Genomic DNA, 22,025 nt, shown 5'->3' on the forward strand with positions numbered 1-22,025 from the left:
GATGCAGAATGATGGCAAATCGATGTAGAAATCGTTTAAGGTACTCCGCTTGAGAATCGGATCAGAATTGTGGAAGATATAGCCATCACTGTGGGCCCTATAGGGGAAAACCCCATTTTCTAGGGGACCCATCAGGAAAAATGGACAAAAAATCTAAAAAATATTTTGTGTCAGGATTTTGATGCAGAATGATGGCAAATCGACCCAGGAATCGTTTAAGGTACTCCGCTTGAGAATCGGATGAGAATTGGGGAAGATATAGCCATCACTGTGGGCCCTATAGGGGAAAGCCCCATTTTCTAGGGGACCCATCAGGAAAAATGGACAAAAAATCTAAAAAATATTTTGTGTCAGGATTTTGATGCAGAATGATGGCAAATCGACCCAGAAATCGTTTAAGGTACTCCGCTTGAGAATCGGATGAGAATTGGGGAAGATATAGCCATCACTGTGGGCTCTATAGGGGAAAACCCCATTTTCTAGGGGACCCATCAGGAAAAATGGACAAAAAATCTAAAAAATATTTTGTGTCAGGATTTTGATGCAGAATGATGGCAAATAGACCCAGAAATCGTTTAAGGTACTCCGCTTGAGAATCGGATGAGAATTGGGGAAGATATAGCCATCACTGTGGGCTCTATAGGGGAAAACCCCATTTTCTAGGGGACCCATCAGGAAAAATGGACAAAAAATCTAAAAAATATTTTGTGTCAGGATTTTGATGCAGAATGATGGCAAACCGACTCAGAAATCGTTTAAGGTACTCCGCTTGAGAATCGGATCAGAATTGTGAAAGATATAGACATCGCTGTGGGCCCTATAGGCGAAAACCCCATTTCCAAGGGGTCCCATCAGGAAAAATAGACAAAAAATCTAAAAAATATTTTGTCTCAGGATTTTGATGCAGAATGATGGCAAATCGACTCAGAAATCGTTTAAGGTACTCCGCTTGAGAATCGGATGAGAATTGGGGAAGATATAGCCATCACTGTGGGCCCTATAGGGGAAAACTCCATTTTCTAGGGGACCCATCAGGAAAAATGGACAAAAAATCTAAAAAATATTTTGTGTCAGGATTTTGATGCAGAATGATGGCAAATCGATGTAGAAATCGTTTAAGGTACTCCGCTTGAGAATCGGATGAGAATTGGGGAAGATATAGCCATCACTGTGGGCCCTATAGGGGAAAACCCCATTTTCTAGGGGACCCATCAGGAAAAATGGACAAAAAATCTAAAAAATATTTTGTGTCAGGATTTTGATGCAGAATGATGGCAAATAGACTCAGAAATCGTTTAAGGTACTCCGCTTGAGAATCGGATGAGAATTGGGGAAGATATAGCCATCACTGTGGGCCCTATAGGGGAAAACCCCATTTTCTAGGGGACCCATCAGGAAAAATGGACAAAAAATCTAAAAAATATTTTGTGTCAGGATTTTGATGCAGAATGATGGCAAATAGACCCAGAAATCGTTTAAGGTACTCCGCTTGAGAATCGGATGAGAATTGGGGAAGATATAGCCATCACTGTGGGCTCTATAGGGGAAAACCCCATTTTCTAGGGGACCCATCAGGAAAAATGGACAAAAAATCTAAAAAATATTTTGTGTCAGGATTTTTATGCAGAATGATGGCAAACCGACTCAGAAATCGTTTAAGGTACTCCGCTTGAGAATCGGATGAGAATTGGGGAAGATATACCCATCACTGTGGACCCTACAGGGGACTTTATCCTAGAGCTGCCATATATTTGTGTTTTTGAAGATAGAAAGTCCATACTCACCCCTTACCTTGCCTTTAGGTCGTCAGTTACTCCTTACGTTACACATTACTTGATACATTACTTAGACCATACCTTTTACTCTAACTACTCTACTTTACCTTATACCTCACTCTATTTTGTACCCCCTAAACACCCCCCCTAATTCTTGTAATTTTCCCCCAAAAACCGTTCGCTCCTTTCCATTCACTTTTCTCTCTTATTTGCATTGCCCATTGCCAGCGTTGTGTCCTTTATCGTTTTTAATTAAACATTGCCGTTTTGGGCTATTACACACCCACACACACACTCACTCACACTCACGCACTTTTGTATACACCCACACCCATACATATATATCCTTGCTCCTTTACGAAAAGTTGCCTTGGCTGAGTAATTTTTTTGTTTCGATTTTGTATGTCTTTTTTTTTTTTTTTGAATGCTTTTCCGCTTCCATTGCCTGACACATTTTGAAGTTGCTATTTGCTCTTGAATGGAGGTCCTGCCATTGTAAGTATGTGTGTGTGTGTGTGTGTGTGTGTATGTGTTTGCCTATGTGTCGGTAGGATATATGCGTGTGTTTGCCAAGTGTGCGTATCCTGGCTGTCTGGCTGCCAAGTCCGTTGGCAAATCAGTCTGAAAAAGTGCAGTTGAAAATCACCGTTCATCATTACTGTCGTCGTTCATCAAACAAACCAAAAAAAAAGATTACACTTGAAAAAAATTCTAAAGTAAAATTATTATAAACTAATAAGGTTTAGTTTGAAGCAAGATATTAAAATTACTCTTCAAACTATATAAAATTATATATTTTTTTTAATATATACATATTTCTCTCTTGAGAATTTTCTTTCAATACCTTTTCCGTTTCTGCCATTTTGCACAAGAATTTCCACCATTTTCCATTGTCACTTGCCGGCCCCAAACAGTAGGCAGCACATTCTTTCTTCGAAACTGGTTTTTTTTTTCTTCCGCCTGCAGTTTTCCGTTTTTCATGCCACTGAGGTGGCAAGTTTTTCTTGCGTGGTGCAAGGGGGCAGTAAGTGATATAAGCTATACTACACGTGCTCTACACCTGCGTTTCCCTTTTTCTAATAATTTTTTTTCAGACATTTTTCAGGTTTATTGTTAAAAATTTCTATTCAAAAATGCTTAATTTTCTTAAATTTCTTAACTAGAATGTTATTTAAATATTTTAAATGTTAAAATATAAATTTTATTAAAATTAAAATAGTTTTTAGAAACTTTCTCTTTAAAAGTCTTTAGACTTTTCCCTTATTTCTATATAATTTTCCTCTTCTTCAGAACTGATTTTCATTTTTTAATTTTCCATTTTCTGGAAACTCATTTTAGCGGTAAAATACGATAATCGCCTTCATCAAGGATTTTCCTTTTCCCCATTTTCCGCGTAAAATTCGACTTAAACTCGTATTATATTTTCCGGGAAAATGTTGTTGATTTTCCTTATTTTCGAGACTATTTTCGGTTTCTTTTGGATTTTTTTTGCTGTATTTCCGGGAATTGTTCTTTTAAGGGTTTTCTTATCATTTTGTTTCTGTTTTGTTTTTTTTTTTTTTTTTTGGAATTAAGGTTTTCAAGCAAAAAATGGTAATATTTTAGGATATTTCCACATAACGTATACGCATAGTGGGACGCACGTGCCAGAGTGCGTATATGTGTGTGTATGTGTGTCTGTTTTCTTTCTCTATGTTGGTTATTTTTGTTATTTGTTGTTGTTGTTGTTGTCTTGCTTCTAGCTACTTTCTGCGGCTGTCAAAGAAAGTTTTTTACATGAATTGCCATGAAATTTTCAAATAACTTTTTATATATGAATATGGCCATTGGCAATTCTTTCTATATATATTATATTATATATGTATTTGTACATGTGTGTGTGTTTTGTATTTTTTTTTATATATTTTTTTTATTGTGGCAGCTGGCAGCACACGCCTAGCCGTGAAATGATGCAGAAGAATGAAAAGTATGAAACATTTTGCTTCATTAAGTGGCGTGTGTGTTCTTTTTTTTTTTTTTTTTTACTTTTTTTTTTTGTAAGTATTTTCAGAGCCGCAAAAAAAAAAAAAAAAAACAAGAATTTCGAAGAAAGAAACGCACATGCGTATGTGTGTGTGTGTGTGTGTGTGTCTGATTGCGGTGTCTGCAATTGCGCATGTGCTGGAATCCCCCCCTCAAAGCCTCCTTTGTTTTTTTTTTTTTGTAGGTGGAAAGGGGGGGCTTGGATGGTCCAAAGACATATGCTCTGTTGGTTTGCTTGATTTCTGGCTTGGCTCACAAATACTCCGGCTTTAAGATGAACAGAAAAGCAACAAAAGAGCCACGAGAACAACAACAAGGCTACAATTGTGCGTATCATTTGTGTTACTTTGTTGCATAACCTCCGCACCGCCATACACACACACACACACACACATACAGACACTCTCCCCAAAAAAAACTGCTCCAAAAAAATAAGAAGAAGAAGAGATTCCTCCTAAATTTGCCATTCAAGCCTCCACATTCACATCATTCATCCCTTTTTGCTGCTTATTAGCCAGCCAGTGTCTCTGTCGGCGTCACTGCCTCAGCTGGCGTCGCTGTCAGCTTCGCTATCTATATCTGTATGTGTTGTGTGGGAGTGTGTGACTGTGTGGCGGTGTGTGTGCATCATTTAAAACAATATCCAAAGATTTGTTTCGCCATTTATATGTCAAAAATGACAAGTCAAGTGCTTTGTTCTTGTTCTCGCCTTTCTCTGCTTTTCTCTGCTTTTTCTCTCCCACCATTTTTCCCTTCTATGTCCTCCTCCCCAAACATCATCCATTCATCGTCCTCTTGTCTCTGTTTTCTTTCTACGTTTTTTTTTTCGTTGTTTTTGTTGTTGTTGTTGTCTATTTTTCGTTTCTGGTTTTGTTCTTGGCTTTGTCATTAGCAGTCGAGCGCGTAGAAGCGAAACGAATGGAAAATATTACCGTTATTCAGTTAGAATCTAGGATGCTCTTGAAAAGAAAGGATTTATCTTGTAGTTGGTATGTGTTGGTTAGTGCCAAGTGATGCTATAGTGTTGGAAAGTGGTTATTAGTTCGGTTGGAGGGCTACTTTCCAAATAGGAATCTTAAGGATACAGTTAGAAAGCTTAGCTTGTAAGTGTTGGTTAATGTTAATTCATAGTGTTGAAAAGGGGTAATTAATTCGAGTTGAGAAATGGAAACTATTGGTTTCTTAAGAGTTTAAGTTTTCTTTAAAACGAGGTCATTTAGAATCTAGAAATGAAATTACCATTTTATTAAATTTATTATCATTAATTTGAAAACACCTTAACTTTAATTATAATTTTATTTTTCTTGCAAAACAATCCCCAGGTTCTAACTAACCCACAAAAGTATGCTATAAAAATGCCATTACGATCGGGAAATCAGTTTTCTTTTTGAACCAAAACTTTTGATTTACATTTTCGTATCGAGTCATGCTTGACTGGATTTGTTGCACTTTGCTTTTCTCTTTTTTTTCCTATTTGTTTCCATACATTTCTTTTCTTCTATTTTCCGAGTTTTACGAGAATTTCCCTGTGCAAATGGCACAAAAAAAAAAAAAATAGCAAAGACAATGAAAGTCAGGAGAAAGGGAAAAAGTTGTCGCCCAGACTTCTCGCATGTGTGTCTGTGTGTGTGTGTGTGTCTTGTTGTTGTACTTGCCATGTGTCTATGTGTGAAATGAGCTTCAAGTACAACAATAACAAGAATAACAAGAACAACTGACAAGGACGCTCATATGAAAACAAACGCATAATTTAAGCGTAATTGCTGTCATTTTTCATTCGAGTGCCGCAAACTTAGGGCCATGCGGGGGGAGCGAGGCAGGGGACTAGGGTTTTGGTCTAAGGTCCAAAAAGGGGGGGGGGGTAGGGAGGTGGTGTAGGAAAGGTTCTGCCCAATGGGAGGAGTAGTGGTAGTGGCACAGCTGCTGCTGTTGCTTCTGTACAAGTGCCCCAGTTTGTCTATGTCCCCAGTTAGCCCTCCGCCACATTCTCAGTCTCCAGTCTATATTCTCGATTCTCTAGTCTCGGGGTTTACAATAAAGTTCAAATTAATAGGGTTATTAATGTGAAAAATAGAGTTAAATATTTAGGAAAGTGGTGTCCTACAAAAGAATATGATTTTTTGTGGCTTAACTTTTTTTTTGGAGTGGATTTTAATTAGGTTTAAGGATACTTCTTCTATGGTATGGATCTAGTTCTATATTAGCATTCTAATATAATTAATTAAAGCTAAATATTATTGAATAAAACCTTACTTGCTTTATTAAATAACTTAAATATTCTCAAGTTCATAAAGATACTTTAGTTCTAAACTTGCAACCTCAAATGTTCCTTCTTTTATTTCAATGTAATTCTTAGAATTTTTTTTATATTTTCCTTGTCCTAAAGGGCGTTTGTGGTAGTACGTTAGAATGTGTGTGGGTGAGTGACTGTGTCTGTGTGTCTGTGAGTGTGTGTGCTTGTGCATCCGGTGTTGAAGCGCCAATAATTATGCAGCTTAGGTTTGGATTTCAGTTGGTTGGTTTTTTTCCCTTTTTCCTCCTTTTTTTTTTTTTTTGCTTGCCAATGGCAGTTCATCAATTGCCTGACTTTTTGCCACGTTAATACCAAGAAGAGGGCGGGTGAAGGGGGCGTGTTGGTAAAAGACTAAAGGGGCGTTGGGAAAAATCGGTTGGGTACTTCGAACAAGAAAGAGGCGTGAAATATGAGGCAGTGGCAGTTGCAAACAGTTGGAAAATGTTGGCGGTTTTTCACCTACCCAACTACCCCACCACCTCACCGCCCCACTCTGCCTATTTTTCTCACCTCCTGTTGTTGGCCCGCCCGCCCGCCACCACCACCACCTCCTTGGCCCTCTTCAGGCTGCAATGTCGAGAGCTGTCTTCCTGTTTATTCGCCGCTTTTGTGTGCTGTTGGCCCTTTTTAGCACCTGGCCCAGGACATTCCATAACACACCAAAACCAGCCCATTGCCGCCTCACACCTCACTCTCCTTATACAGCCTCACCTTTCGGGATCCTTTTTACTTTGTGTGTCCTTTTTGGACGCTTGCCAGCTCAACTCGAGTTCACTTCCAGTTGAGTGTTTTGCCTGTCGCCTTTCCTTGTTGTTGCTGTTACAGTTATTGTTGTTGTTGTTGTTGTTGTTATTGCTGTTGATATTGTCGACCTGCACTTGCAACAATTGTTGTTTCTGCCACATTGCCACGCCTACGCGCCCTCAACCGCCCACTTTCCACTTCCCACTGACCGCCTCTTCATTCACTTTTGTGACCCAATAAAGACAAATTATTTCTGGTTTTTTTTTAATGTTTTGTCTTCTAATTAGGCAACTTTTTCATTTACAAGCTCTTTTGTTTTTATTTTTATTTAAACTTGCTTTTATTTTATTTCTTATTTGCAACTAAAAGTCAGAAACATATCCATGAGTTTTTTTTGTGGTCTACATTTAAATACTTTTTACCAGAATTTCGGTTTGTATCCTTGCGGTTTGGTATGTTTTTGCCACAATTTCTAAACTGAAACCGAATATGAACCTGAAGCCTATTTAAATTGTCAAGGATGTGCCAGGCTGTTGGCATTAAATGGGACGAGCAAGCAATGAATTATTCCAAGGATGTTGCCCAATTGGGAAAAAGGTGAAAGGTGTCACTTACCAGTCGTCCATGCCAGTGCTTAGGGATTTTTTAAAAATGCATCAGCCTGGGGTTTCCTCACAAAATGTCTGTGGAATGTATAAATACATATCCTTTCTGTTTTGTGGTTCTGGTTTTTTTTTGTGCAACTCAACTTAGTCCTTACAATAAAGTGGTCCTCATGAAACGTTTCTAATCTTGGACATTAGAGATTTTGTGGGCTTTTTGGAAAGTTTTGTGTGTGTTTTGTGCATTTTGGAAAATTTGAAAGGTTATTTCAGTGAATTTGCCAAATAATTGTTGTGCTTTTTATGGGTTTTGTTTGTGTTTTGAGTAAAGTTTACAAAATAAGGGCATTACTTATAGTTTAAGTAAGAGATCTGTTTATTTTCTGACAAAGAACTGTCTGATTTTTGTAAAATTAATAATTAAATGTTATTTTTAGTATTAGTGTTGGTTTTTTGGTGTTATCGGGGTCACCCTTCGGGGTCACCAACAAGGAAAATGTGTTTCTATTCATTAAAGAGTGTTTTTATTTAATAGATACATCTTCGCTTTAATAGACTTATTAATAATTAATTATTTCCAAACAAAAAATAACGAATTATTGTCCAATTATAAGCCATTCAGTGCTTGTGAAACTGTTGTCTAAAAGGTCCTTTGAAATGGCAATTTATTTGTATGGTGAATGTCAAACTGACGTTGTGCAAACTCTGGGGCAATCAAAGTTGGCCAGCCTACTGATTACACGCTTGAGGGCGTGGACGTATATATGTATGTATGTATGTATGTATATGTGTGGGTGCCATGAGCTAGGATATACGCGTATTTGTATGTCTGTGTGTTTGAATGAATGTTAGAGGAGTTACCCCCCGCAATTGCCGCATGAGCATAATTTGTTGTAATTAACATAACGAGCCAGCCCAAGCAATAATGGCCAAAACTTCCCACACTCATCTACATACACATACAAAATCCCACACACACACAGATACAACACATACATAGAACGACTGGTGTTTGAACTGAAGTTGAATTGTTTGTTGTTGCAGAGTGAGTCTTAGTCCTTCATCCTTTTGTGTAATTAATTTGTTTTTTTTTTCCCTAGCTCTCTCTGGTTTTTTTTTTGGATTTTTTTTTAGCATCACCAAACACCCACCATGCCACGCCCACTGGAGGCATAGGCGTAGCATAAATAAGTTGTTTTTGTTGCTATTTAGACTGGCATTTATGAAAATGACTTTATGCGAGACATTAACCAAAGACTTTGTAAATATTTCGTGAGCAAAGGGAATCGTTTCGTATTAAGTATACGCCATGTTGCTCGGCGTTCTTCTTTTTTTTGTGTTTAAAGCTAATTTTCATGTTGCTTGACAATTGTAATAATTAATGTTGATGATTAGGTTGGTTGCTTACATTTAAATATAATTAAATGCTTAAATTAATGTTTAAATAAGGGTTTAAAATGAAATTTTTATTTCTTAACATTAAGTATACGCAGGGTTGTCATATAGAAGTGGAAATAATTGTTGAATTAAATGGAATTTAGTTGAAAAATAAAGTTTACCATTTTTTAAATATTATTAAGGTACTTTTTTTTATTTTAGATACATTTTCTTAATATCAAGTATACGTAATATTATCCAAAAACTTAACCATTATTGGAAATAAATAAAAGTAAACTAGTAAATCTTTTTTTAAGCCAAAAACAGAGCCAAACCCCCTTAAAATATCCCCTATACTGGTCAGGAATACTTTAAACATAATATCAAGTATACGCCCTGTTGCCGCACAATATTTATTAAAGCATATCCATTATCCTTAATCTTTTCACAGCAACAAGTAGTCGAACTATCGGGTTATGTCATCATACTCGTCGAGAATGTGGAGGGTAAAATTAAACTATACGGCTCACCGCCCGATCGCGATAATCTGGAAGTGGGCGATGAGATACTCGAGGTCAATGGCCTGACCCTGGACAATATATCCCGTACGGAGGTCATTCGTCACATACATGACGTAAGTATATTACATAGATCTTAAAGGATAATTGACCTGTTTAAATATTAATTAATATTATTTACTTTTTCTTTTCAGTGCATCAAATCCTGTACCATTTGTCTGCGAGTGCGAAAAAAGAATGATACTAGATTGGGTGAGTTTAAAGAAGAAATACTTAAAATGTATATTTTATGTCTATACCGTTTAATGCTTTTAAGTTAATCACTAGTCTAACCCACTTAATCACAGTGGCTTTCAAACTCTATGGAACACGATCACCTGCAGTGTTTTGAGAAGCACTGCGGCCCAGTTAAAAATAACAAGCTTAAGTGAATGCTCAACTGTCGGCTGGAAGCCCACTCTCACATTTCATTTAATAACTGTCTAACTAGCCCGCTCTTTCTTCCGCCCCCTTTTAGCCCCCCTCCACTCTTCTGGCTTTTGCATTTGTGTCTTTGCAAGTGACTTTGCGGTCAGCTAGGCTTCTTGCGCTCTCTTTTCTCTCGAATTCTCCGGCTTTTGCCCTTTCTTCCGCTCTCTTTTCTTCCATAGCTTATGCTGTCAGTGTTGGCAGTTTAGTTGCCAGTTTAAAGCTAAAGTGTCTCTATTTTTTAGCTATTAATGATAGATAATATAAAAAATCATTTCTTTTTAGATCTTTTGGATCTCTCTTCATATTTCTCATAACGAATTTTAAGCTTTTCTTTACTTTCCTTTCTAAAAACTGAACAGAAATATCACTTTAGCCATTTTTCCGCTCTTTATTACCGATCTAGCTTATTAGTCTTATCTTGTGAGCGCATCACTGACGCTCTCTTGCAGCAGCTGGGGCTACGGCGACTTCCATTTTGATGCTTTGGGGCCTTTGGGGGCTCTGGGGCCTCTCCGGCCGCTTCAGTTGTGAGGCGACCGTCGACGTTTCCGTAGCGTCGCAGTTCCAGCGTCGCAGGTTGGTCGCTTTGCCTTCTTCGGTTCGTGTTCTTGTTCTCCGCACTCGTAACCCTACCGCCGCTCTCTACACTCTACCTGTCGTCGCTCTCACCGGCAGAGAGGAGTGTTTCAGTGTGTGTGTGTGTGTGTGAGTGTGTCTCTTCTTAAAAATATATATATTTTTTTTTAAGTTCTGTGTTTATTTTTTGTTGTTTTTGTTTTAAAGTGCGCGCACGCGTTGGCGTCTCTTATTTTTTGGTACGTGGTTCGAATTTCAAGTCAAGTCTCAAGCCCGTTACACCGCAAGCATATTTTCCTTTTTTTTCGGTGTAGCAAATTTCAATTTTGATATTTGTTGTGGATTTATAATAATATTGTGGTGCAATTGCATAAAAAAATAGAGAGAAAGAAAAAACATCAAAAAATATAAGAAACCGCATAAGTAGTAGCAGTTGCAGCGCAGAAGAAAAGCAGAATTTAAAAATAAAGTGAGTTTAAAAAAATTATAAAAGATTAACATAAAAATATCTTAGAGAAAGGTTTAAGAATAATTCCCAAAAAAGGTCTACAATTTAAAGATCTATATGAGAACTAGTTGCTGGGTGTTCTGAAAGTTCTTAGAAGTATGACTATATTTTAGCTTAAATAATGATCTTAAAAATTAAAAAAAAATCTTAGTCTAATCACCACTTTGATTCATGGAAATTTTTTAGTTAGTCGCCTCATTATTTTGGTACAAGGCATCAGCTTAACCCATTATTAAGCCCATTAACACCTAGAGTATGGATTGGATGAGTGATGAATGCCAGTGCTAGGTTGGTTTATATTCTGTTTTATTTATTTATTTGTTTAATTTTTTATTTCACATTATTTTTTGTGGGCGTGAGAGTGCAAAAAGTGACGGCAAATAGTTAAGGCACACACACAGATACAGTATAAACTCTGAAATACAGATACTTTCTGAGTTATATAGGGTGCAGAGTGTATGGTGGGGATACAGATACGAAAAATTCCCCCATGGACCATCAAAGTGGCCAACAAAAAGCATTTGGAAATGGAAATGGTGGGAGTTTCGTTTGCTGTATTGCCCTCCCCCTCCCACTACCCTTGCCACCCACAAACCCATACCACAACCTCGGGTCGGCTCTCCACATCTTTAGCCAAGTTTGTGCCTCACATACAGCTTCCTCAGCTTTTTTGCCTCCCACCGAATTCAACCAACTGAAAATTACTGCAAAATAGACAAAGCGAGTGCGAGATACAACACGGGGGCAAGGCACACAAGACACAACACAGATACATTTCACGGATACTACAGATACAGATACAAATACAGATACAGATACAAATGCAGGAATGTGAGGAATAGAAATAAAAGCTGCTTACAGTTTGGGCTGCGTTGTGTGCCACGTGTTTTTTTTTTGTTTTTGTTATTGTTACTGTTGTTGTTATAAAAAGCGGCTAAACAAGAAACATACAACAACAACAACAACAGACAGGCAAAGAAAACTAACCTCAAAACGAAACAAGTTTTGTCGAAAGTGGAAATCAACTGTCAAAAAAAAAAAAAAACCAAAAAAAAATGTGAAAAAAAATACATAAAAGTAGCGAAAAAAAATATAAATTTTATGGGACCCACATACCAAAAGTAAGATTCATTATGAACCCATTAAAAAAATATATATACAACAGCAGCAGCCACACCAGATCTCTGGAAATGCAAATCAACTCTACAAGTACTTCGAGTGTTTAGAGTTGAGAGTTTTCAGATTCTTGGTAAAAAAGATGATAAATGTGGGCTGTCACTGGGTTAGGGGGAAAAAACCGTAATAATAAAAAAGTGTGAAAAATCTATTAAAAAAAAGTGTTACTTTATAGCTGTGAATATAAGATATACTTCCATTTTTTGCGGCTTTTTGGCTTTTGATTTGTGAATCATTTTGTATGTTTACTTGCAAAGTTTTTGCTGGCCTATTTTTGTTTGAAGTTTTATTTATTTTACGTTATGTTTTAGTTACTAAATTTAAGGCCAAAATTAAGATAGTAATATAAAGAAGGTATATTAGGAAGAGAAGCTATACGATGCTATATAATTTCAATCAAAAAAGGAAGTAGTACCGGGTATCATATATTCTAGAAACTTTACCAAAATTTTTGGCTATTTCACCAAAAATGCCAAGAAAATGCATATTTTATTTTAAAATATTTCAATTAAAAGCTATTTTGTCGTGAGAATATTATTCTCTTTATTAAATTAAATGATAAGAATATTAGGTATTATGTATTAAATTTTAGAAACTCCTCTAAAGCCATGCTTATGAGATTTCCTTCTAAAAAATACATCTTTTATTCAATATCTTTAACTTCAAATGCCATTTCTTACCCAAAACACCTAAAAATAAGTTAAACTCATTAAAATAAAATATTTTTATGTATATTGAATGCCTTTTGGACTAACATAGTCAATCAAAAAGTATAAGTTTTGGCAAAAAAAAAAAAATGGAATCCTCAACGAACTAATAAATAAATGCAATTACGGTTTTGAATTTCAAAGATACACATTACTCGTGTGGCGTGGCATCTAATTCAATCAATGGCTGACCCATTTGGAATCGCATGAAGTTTTCTGAGAGCTCCAGCTCTCGGTCTCTTGATAAATTGAATTACAGTTTGGCAAGCACTACCCACTAGCCACTAGCCAGTATCCATGGCATATGCCAAAGGGGCGTATACTTAATGCCGCCCCCTTCTCTACCGCCCAGCACCACGACAGCAGTGATAAGGCGAGTGTGTAAGCAAACTGCAAGTTGCAACTGCAGTCTGGCCGCTTTTTTATTTTTTGGGTCAACTCCAACGGACCCCGAAGAATTTCCAGTTTGCAGCAACAGCAACAGCAGCAGCTCTGACAAAAAATATCTGTATATGTTTGTATTTTTATTTGTATATCCCCGAAACACACTGAAAACATTCCAAAGTCATGAATTTGTTGTCCGAAGCGAAATCAATAGGTGTTTGCTAGCAGCGACGTCGGCAGAGGAAGACTGAAAACTAAAAACTAAAAAAAAAGAAAATAAAAAAAACAAAAAAGACAGAAAATCAAAAAATCAAAAACAATACAAATAATCGAAAAAAACCAAAGCTAAAGTTTTCAATGTTCGTCTATTGAACTGGCTTGAGGTGGGAGCGGGATGGAGCACTCACACATAACATATGTGTGTGTGCCAGAGGGAGATGGGAAGTGCGGACAGTCGGGCGGCTAACAAACAGCATCCGAAATCCGGTAACGCAAGTTTCTTGGCTCCAGCCGCAATACTACACTGAGAGAAATTAGCTAGATTTCTAATGAAAATTCTAATCATAAGAAGGGTCTATAATTTTATCGATTTTTAAGATATAAAACTAAAGGGTCTTAAGAATGTTTAGGGAATTCTTTAAAAAATAATTTCTTAGTAAGGGTTTTTAAAGAATAAATGTGTGTATCTATGTTAGAAAGATATTTATCATAATTTCTAATGATTTCTGTTAATAATACAAATTTAAGGAGAAACCTTATGACTTTTTATGATATTTCAAATATTTTTAATGAACTTAGGAACTATTTTTTAATGTTTTTTACATGATATAATGATATTTAAAGCAATTTCTGATGATTTCTATGGTTTCTATTAATAATATCTTAGATTTGTATGTTTTAAATATTTTTTAAGAACTTAAGAACTATTTTTTTTAAGAATTAAAAGCTCCAAAGACTTGAAAATATTTTATAAAGGACAGAAATATGTTAGAATATGTTGCTTGTTAGTTTTTTTTAAATATTTATAATAAAATAATTTTAAAACCTTTTTTTTTGCTTCATAGCCAATCATTTAAGTAAAATATTCCCTTTTAATCATTTAACTCGTCAATGCTAAAGTAATTTATTGGCTTAAACTGCTAAACTAATTGTCATCAAACTTAATGAAATAGACTTCCGCAGGCAATTACCTTTTAGGTTTTTTTTGTTTATTTTTTGATAATTTTTTTGTTTGAAAATTGGCTTTTATTTCGCCGCGTGTACTCCGGTTGGGCGCTGTGAGTCAATTGTGTGAGTAAGTCTTTCAATTTTACACGCGGCCAGCGTCGCTGCCGCAGTGGCCGTCGCTGTCGGCGTCGCAGTTAACGGCAACGTCAATGGCGATACAATTGAGCGCTCTCAGATGGCTTTTGGTGGGGTGGGGGGGGGGGGGGGGCGGGGGGGGGGGTACGGAAAAAAAAAAAAAAAAGGTACGAGATGTGCTGCGATGTGTAAAAGTCATTGCCTTAGGCGTGCGAGCGAGAGGGAGAGCCGGGCAAGAGTGAGATAGTGATGGGGTAGGGGGCTGCGAGGGGCCAGCTGGCGAAGAAGAACCAAAATTTTGTTTTCCGACTTGGCCATGGAATTGCATTCAAGCTTCAATGCACTGAGAGAAATTTCCAAAAAAAGGAGAATAAATATATAAAAAATTTAATTAAATAATAAAATAAAATAAGATAAAACCAGAAATTTATTTCAATTATTTTAAAATTAAATCACCTTTTTTTTCTCTCTGTAGAAACTCCCTTGTAGGATATATCCTTGTAGCCCAAAGTAAAAGTATGTGGATATCTCCAAAGGATATAAGGGAATGGATAAGTGAGAGGATAGGGGGCGGTGTTGCATGTCTGCGTGGCAACCTCAGTGGCCACCGGAATGTGGCAGAGCACTGTGGTTGTAGCGGCACACACACTCTCCCACCCACACACACACCCATACACACGTTGCATTCCGATCATTCGGATTACAGACAAGTCGAATACCAAAAAGGATTCAAGGAATCCGAATGCAAGTCGTCGGCATTAATGTGGCTTACAGTTAATAGGGCTTAATCCGACAAGGTATATAGTGGTATTATAGAGGATAATGGTATTTTGGGGAAAGGGTTTTAACAAGGAAATGCATAGTAGAGTTATTTCCTAGTAATTCTCATCCATAATCCTTACTGAAAGGTCCTCTCAAAACTTGATAAATATTTTTAAATATTTCCACTATTATTGTAGTTGCCATTTAACCTTAAGATTCTTCAGATTTTTTATTCATTTTTTTTTATGGGTTGTACTGCCATTGAGTTTTTTTTTTGGAAATTTTTGGCATATGGTAAATTCTTGTTTTTGTTTTTGTGGTCTGTTGTAGGCTTTATTTCTTGCATTATAGCTCTTATAGTTTATCGCTTGTTACTGTTACACTTGCAGCTGCATTTGTATCTTGTAGATACTCTCCCCTACTCAGTTCTCAGTTCTTAGTTCTCGGTTCTTTGGTTCTTTGTCTTGTTATCTTTATCTGAGCATGTTTCTGTTTTTGTTTGCCGTTCTCTGTATTCACCTGAACACATTTTCCAACTCCCCCTTCCCCCCCCTCTTTTGGAGAGTGACTTTTCCTTAAGGTTTTCCACTCCATCTCGTGTTATAGGGCATTATCTAACAAAAAAAAAACACAGAAAAACAGAAACAGACACAGAAGAACCTGGCTCAAAGCTATCGGTTTCTAGCGTTCTTCTTGCCTGCCTTTGGAATGTCGATTCTTTGAATTCTTCTGGTTCTTCTGAACAGTTTGTACCGTTAGATTCTTTTAATTTGTTTAGATGGTGTCTTTGCAGATATTTTTCCATAATATTCCAATAATTTTTATTACCAATTTGTGGGATAATTATTAGCATAAATTGTTTTATAATTATTGTTATTATTATATGGTTTTATTTATTATCTTTATGGTTTCTAATCTTTTTTAAGAACTCTGTGGAGAAGTAATAATTAATTATTACCAGACCTTATCAGAGTTCTAGTCTATTTCTATAATTTCTATAAAAAGTGTTTCAATTAAATGCAACTAGAATTTGATTTCTTTCTTTTTCTAAAATTAGTTTAAGTTTTTTTTCCATTTCTTTGGTACTTTTTTTGTAATTTTAATTGAAAATTTGCAACAAATCTGTTGGAAAGATCGCTCTTGTTGCCACGCGAAGCGAAACGCAACACGCAACAATGCAACAAATATAAGAAGACTAGAGATAAAGATACAGGTACTAAAGCCTAGGGGGGCGTGGCTAGCTGGCTGGTCAGGGAGGCTTTCGGAAGCTAATTGCATTTCGAAGTCGTCACTGAGAAAATGAGGTGAGTGTGTGGGCTGCTCTGAGGAGGTGTGCGAGTGTGCGGCAATCAAGCGCGCAAATAAGCAAACAAACGTGAGACAATGCGCACCTGAGACACACAACAAAATGTATGCCAACAACAACAATAACAACAACAACAATATTAAAACAAAGCAATAAATGCAAAGAGACAAATGGAATATAAATATATATATACAAGTACATAGATATATCTTCTCTAAGCACACTCTTGTTTAAAACATGACCCTGAAATAGTGATTGCTGTCAACTTATTGCATGTCTAGTTTAATTTTAATTTAATTTTTAGATTTTAAATTGCATTCAATTATATAATAAGCTATGATTTAAAGATTAAAGACAATAGATTTCAAGAAAAACCCTCAAAACTATAAGCCTCATTGCTTAAAATTTAATTATAAGCTGCCAACGGCAATTAAAAACTCTTTAAAAAGTCTATTTAATAAGTGATTCATAAAGTCCAGCCAATCCAAACAGAAATAGAGCAATCTTGTGTTTTTAAAACAAAATGGAAAAGGTAAACAATGCGACTGTCCATCAGGCCAGAAATAAAAGCACCTCTATCTAGAGATTCTAGACAAGAGTACACTAAAGCCAATTAAACAATTTTCAATGTTTGCTTAAAAAGAGAACAAAAACCACAAGAAAAAAATAAACAAAATGAAAATAAAAATAAAAGTGTACGATAAGCGATAAGGCAGCTGCGACCAATGCGGCGTATGAGTAATATTTTCTAAGGTGTCTGGAATAAAAAAAACGGGGTTATGCCAGATAGCTGGGGAGGGTGGTGGCTTATAAAGGGGTAAACAAGTATTCATTCAACCCTCGAGTGGCTATCAAATCGGCTCTGACACCAATTGATATGCAAGCTTTTTATACCCTTGCAGAGGGTATTATAATTTTGTCCAAAAGTGTGCAACGCAGTGAAGGAGACATCTCCGACCCTATAAAGTATATATATTCTTGATCAGGATCACCTCCTGAGTTGATATGAGCATGTCCGTCTGTCCGTCTGTCCGTCTGTCCGTCTGTCTGTCTGTCTGTTTCTACGCGAACTAGTCTCTCAGTTTTAAAGCTATCGACTTGAAACTTTGCACACACCCTTCTTTCCTTTGCACGCAGTATATAAGTCGGAACGACCGGGATCGGCCGACTATATCCTATAGCTGCCATATAACTGATTGATCGGAAATGGTATAACTTTGGTGTTTTTAGAGTTAGAGAGTTCAAATTTGACACGAGAGCTATTTTTAGCAAAACATTACGACATGCCAAATTTCATAAGGATCGGACGACTATATCCTATAGCTGCCATATAACTGAACGATCGGAAATGACCCAACTTTCGTGTTTTTGAAGATAGAAAGCTGGAATTTAATACAGATTCTATTTTTGGTCAGTTGACCCAACCTACCAAATTTCATTAGGATCGGCCGACTATATCCCATAGCTGCCATATAACTGAACGATCGGAAATGACCCAACTTTTGTGTTTTTGAAGATAGAAGTTTGGGACAATTTTAGGTTTCGTTTTTGTATTATAATAAATTGGGAAATATTATCATATTCTCATAAGGATCGGCCAACTATATCCGATGTTTGCGATATATATCCGGTTTTAACTGCAAGGGTATATAAACTTCGGCTCCGCCCGAAGTTAGCTTTCCTTTCTTGTTTTATTTACAACTGTCGTCTGGAAATGCCCATTTATTATTCAATTTATTTACTCCTTTGATCTCCTCTTTTGACATCATTTAGATTACAATTAAAAAAAAAGAATAAAATATACACATTATATATATGTATATGTTTTTATGGTAATTTGACGAGTAAACCAACAACTTAATATGCAAATAATAAAGCAGAATGAATTTATGGCTTCATGTGTTTACATTGCACTTAACTTGCTTCAAGTAACTATGAAAATATTTGCTAAAAATTTATACAGGGTTTTAAGGAATTTTGAATTAAAATATAATGAGATTATACTTTACTTATAGAGCTGTGTATTTATGATATGTCCTTTCATCCGATGTTAGCTTTAAAAATGAACTCTATTTTCCTCTTAAAATAATCATAAACCATACAATTATTTTCAAAAAAACAACTTGAATATCTTCCCAAAAACAAATACTCCCTTTTAAAGAGCAAATAATCCTACAACTTGCTTCATATTTTCTACTTTTTGTGGCAACTCTTTGCAAAAACTTTTTACCTTTTACTAGCGAAAGTTGCAAATTAAAATTATGGCTGAAATACATGTTTGCACAGAGATCCCTTGATTATATCTCTCGGCCAGTTGACAAAGTGAAAAGTTGCTGGCAATTAAAATGTCTTTGGGTCTTAATTGGTTTTCGTGAAGACGGAAAGCCCTTTTTGTTTTTTTGCTTCAAAAGCCAGCCACCTGTCTTTGGTCATGGTCAGGGTCATAATTTCGATTAGCTTTCATTATACCCTTACAGAGGGTATTATAATTTTGGTCAAAAGTGCGACATACCAACTTTCATTTTCCCCATCACGAAATGTGGACCAAAAATCTAAAAAATATTTTGTCTCAGGATTTTGATGCAGAATGATGCAGAATCGATCCAGAATTCGTTTAAGGTGTTCCGCTTGAGAATCGGTTCAGAATTGTGGAAGATATAGACATCGGCGTGGGCCCTGTAGGGGAAAACCCCATTTCCAAGGGGGAATTTCAGGAAAAATGGACAAAAAATCTAAAAAATATTTTGTCTCAGGATTTTGATGCAGAATGACGCAGAAGTGGTCCAGAAATCGTTTAAGGTACTCCGCTTGAGAATCGGATGAGAATTGTGGAAGATATAGACATCGCTGTGGGCCCTATAGGGGAAAACCCCATTTCCAAGGGGGAATTTCAGGAAAAATGGACAAAAAATCTAAAAAATATTTTGTCTCAGGATTTTGATGCAGAATGACGCAGAATTGGTCCAGAAATCGTTTAAGGTACTCCGCTTGAGAATCGGATCAGAATTGTGGAAGATATAGACATCGCTGTGGGCCCTATAGGGGAAAACCCCATTTCCAAGGGGGAATTTCAGGAAAAATGGACAAAAAATCTAAAAAATATTTTGTCTCAGGATTTTGATGCAGAATGACGCAGAATCGGTCCAGAAATCGTTTAAGGTACTCCGCTTGAGAATCGGATGAGAATTGTGGAAGATATAGACATCGCTGTGGGCCCTATAGGGGAAAACCCCATTTCCAAGGGGGAATTTCAGGAAAAATGGACAAAAAATCTAAAAAATATTTTGTCTCAGGATTTTGATGCAGAATGACGCAGAATTGGTCCAGAAATCGTTTAAGGTACTCCGCTTGAGAATCGGATCAGAATTGTGGAAGATATAGACATCGCTGTGGGCCCTATAGGGGAAAACCCCATTTCCAAGGGGTCCCATCAGGAAAAATGGACAAAAAATCTAAAAAATATTTTCTCTCAGGATTTTGATGCAGAATGACGCAGAATCGGTCCAGAAATCGTTTAAGGTACTCCGCTTGAGAATCGGATCAGAATTGTGGAAGATATAGACATCGGCGTGGGCCCTGAGGGGGAAAACCCCATTTCCAAGGGGTCCCATCACAAAAATGGACAAAAAATCTAAAAAATATTTTCTCTCAGGATTTTGATGCAGAATGACGCAGAATCGGTCCAGAAATCGTTTAAGGTGCTCCGCTTGAGAATCGGTTCAGAATTGTGGAAGATATAGACATCGGCGTGGGCCCTGTAGGGGAAAACCCCATTTCCAAGGGGGAATTTCAGGAAAAATGGACAAAAAATCTAAAAAATATTTTGTCTCAGGATTTTGATGCAGAATGACGCAGAAGTGGTCCAGAAATCGTTTAAGGTACTCCGCTTGAGAATCGGATCAGAATTGTGGAAGATATAGACATTGGCGTGGGCCCTATAGGGGAAAACCCCATTTCCAAGGGGTCCCATCAGGAAAAATGGACAAAAAATCTAAAAAATATTTTGTCTCAAGATTTTGATGCAGAATGACGCAGAATCGATCCAGAAATCGTTTAAGGTACTCCGCTTGAGAATCGGATCAGAATTGTAGAAGATATATATATCGCTGTTGGCCCTATGAGGGACTATATCCTATACTAGCTACCATATAACTGATTTATTGGAAATGACGCTACTTTCATGTTGTTGAAGATAAAATTATTATTTTTCCCAGGCCTAGCATAAAACCAAATATCTTTGCCTTGGATAGGTGGCTAGACGGGGAGGAGGGAATTGAATTGTAATGCGATACTCGATTGTGCGGTTACATAACCCGTGCACATGATTCGCAGATAAAAGACGAGAGACAAAACAATTTACACAAACACATCGATAGAGTGTGATACCTGTACTGCCTGCCATACACCTGTATCTCAGTATCTCTTTGTATCTCTATCTGTATCTTCTGCTCGGCCAAAACCCGTTTTTATTCGCTTGAAAAAATAATAAAGAAAAGGAAATTTTTGAATACAAATATAGTATATATTTTTCTTGTTGCAATAAACTGCAAATGCAAATGATTTAATAGCCAATTAGTGTATCTATCCGAAAAATGAAGAAAAAAAAGTTGTTTTTATATTTTAATGAAATATAGATTCTCTTTTTTGGTGGCCCATTCGGTCACGATACATTACAATTCACTGGCAATTAAATTTTAATTGCAAAAATTTACAAACGAATTCGCCCAAGCGTCGGCTGCTCCATTGTTAATGTTTTATTTTTGTATATATATATTTTTTTTTATTTCTGCTGTTTTTATTGTGTCTGGTTAAAGGCCAGGGCCAAGTAAAGTCAGTCAACGAAAGCTGAAACTGAAACTGAAACTCAAAACGAAAATAACAAACAAATGGCAAAAATGTTGCATTTTGTCTGGCCCTGAATTTCAGAGAAAAAATTAATGACATCATAAGGGAAGTATTTAGAAAAAAATAAAATTATAGTTAAGGTAATACCTAGATGTAATAAATAATAAAGTCTTAAATAAAAGCTAGAGAAACTATTTAGATTTTTAAATATATTTTAAAGTATTATGTATAGTTTAATTAATTTTATTTTTATTTTATTTTAAAGGTGTTATATTTTTGTTCTGTACTGTCTATAATTGTCTATGGTTTTGGCTTGAAACTTTTGGCTTAAATTCGATTTGCGGTTTATGTTCTTGGCTTTGCAATTGAAATCCATCGTATTACAGTTTGACAGCCACTGGCTTTTGCAAATTTGCGGCCAAAAATTTTCGTTGTGTTCACTCCTCATTTAAGTTTTAGTTGTTATTTGTTGTTTCTTCTTATTGTTGGCTATTTGTTGTTGTTGTTGCAGGTTGCAGGTTGCAGGTTGCTTGTTGCAGGCACTTTTCACGTGGTTTCTGCAATTTGAGTGCACTTTGGTTTATTGTTTATCGATTTGCTTGCGGGCAATTAAAGCTCTAGCCACACCCCGTCTACCCCGATCCGCCTCCACCCACC

The 22,025-nt window shown here is 36.4% G+C and overlaps 1 protein-coding gene across 6 annotated transcripts in view; it reads left to right on the forward strand.

The window, feature by feature from the left end:
- sdt (stardust) overlaps positions 1-22,025 on the forward strand; it is a 71,430-nt gene that overhangs the window by 5,358 nt on the left and 44,047 nt on the right. For all 6 annotated transcript variants that reach the window (XM_017243875.3, XM_017243876.3, XM_070277002.1 and 3 more), the window contains exons 3-4: positions 9,265-9,447; positions 9,526-9,583. In XM_017243875.3, coding sequence (XP_017099364.2) covers positions 9,265-9,447; positions 9,526-9,583 — 241 coding nt within the window. The remainder of the gene's footprint in view (positions 1-9,264; positions 9,448-9,525; positions 9,584-22,025) is intronic.

This window comes from Drosophila bipectinata, chromosome XL, assembly GCF_030179905.1.
Source record: "Drosophila bipectinata strain 14024-0381.07 chromosome XL, DbipHiC1v2, whole genome shotgun sequence".
Lineage (NCBI taxonomy): Eukaryota > Metazoa > Arthropoda > Insecta > Diptera > Drosophilidae > Drosophila > Drosophila bipectinata.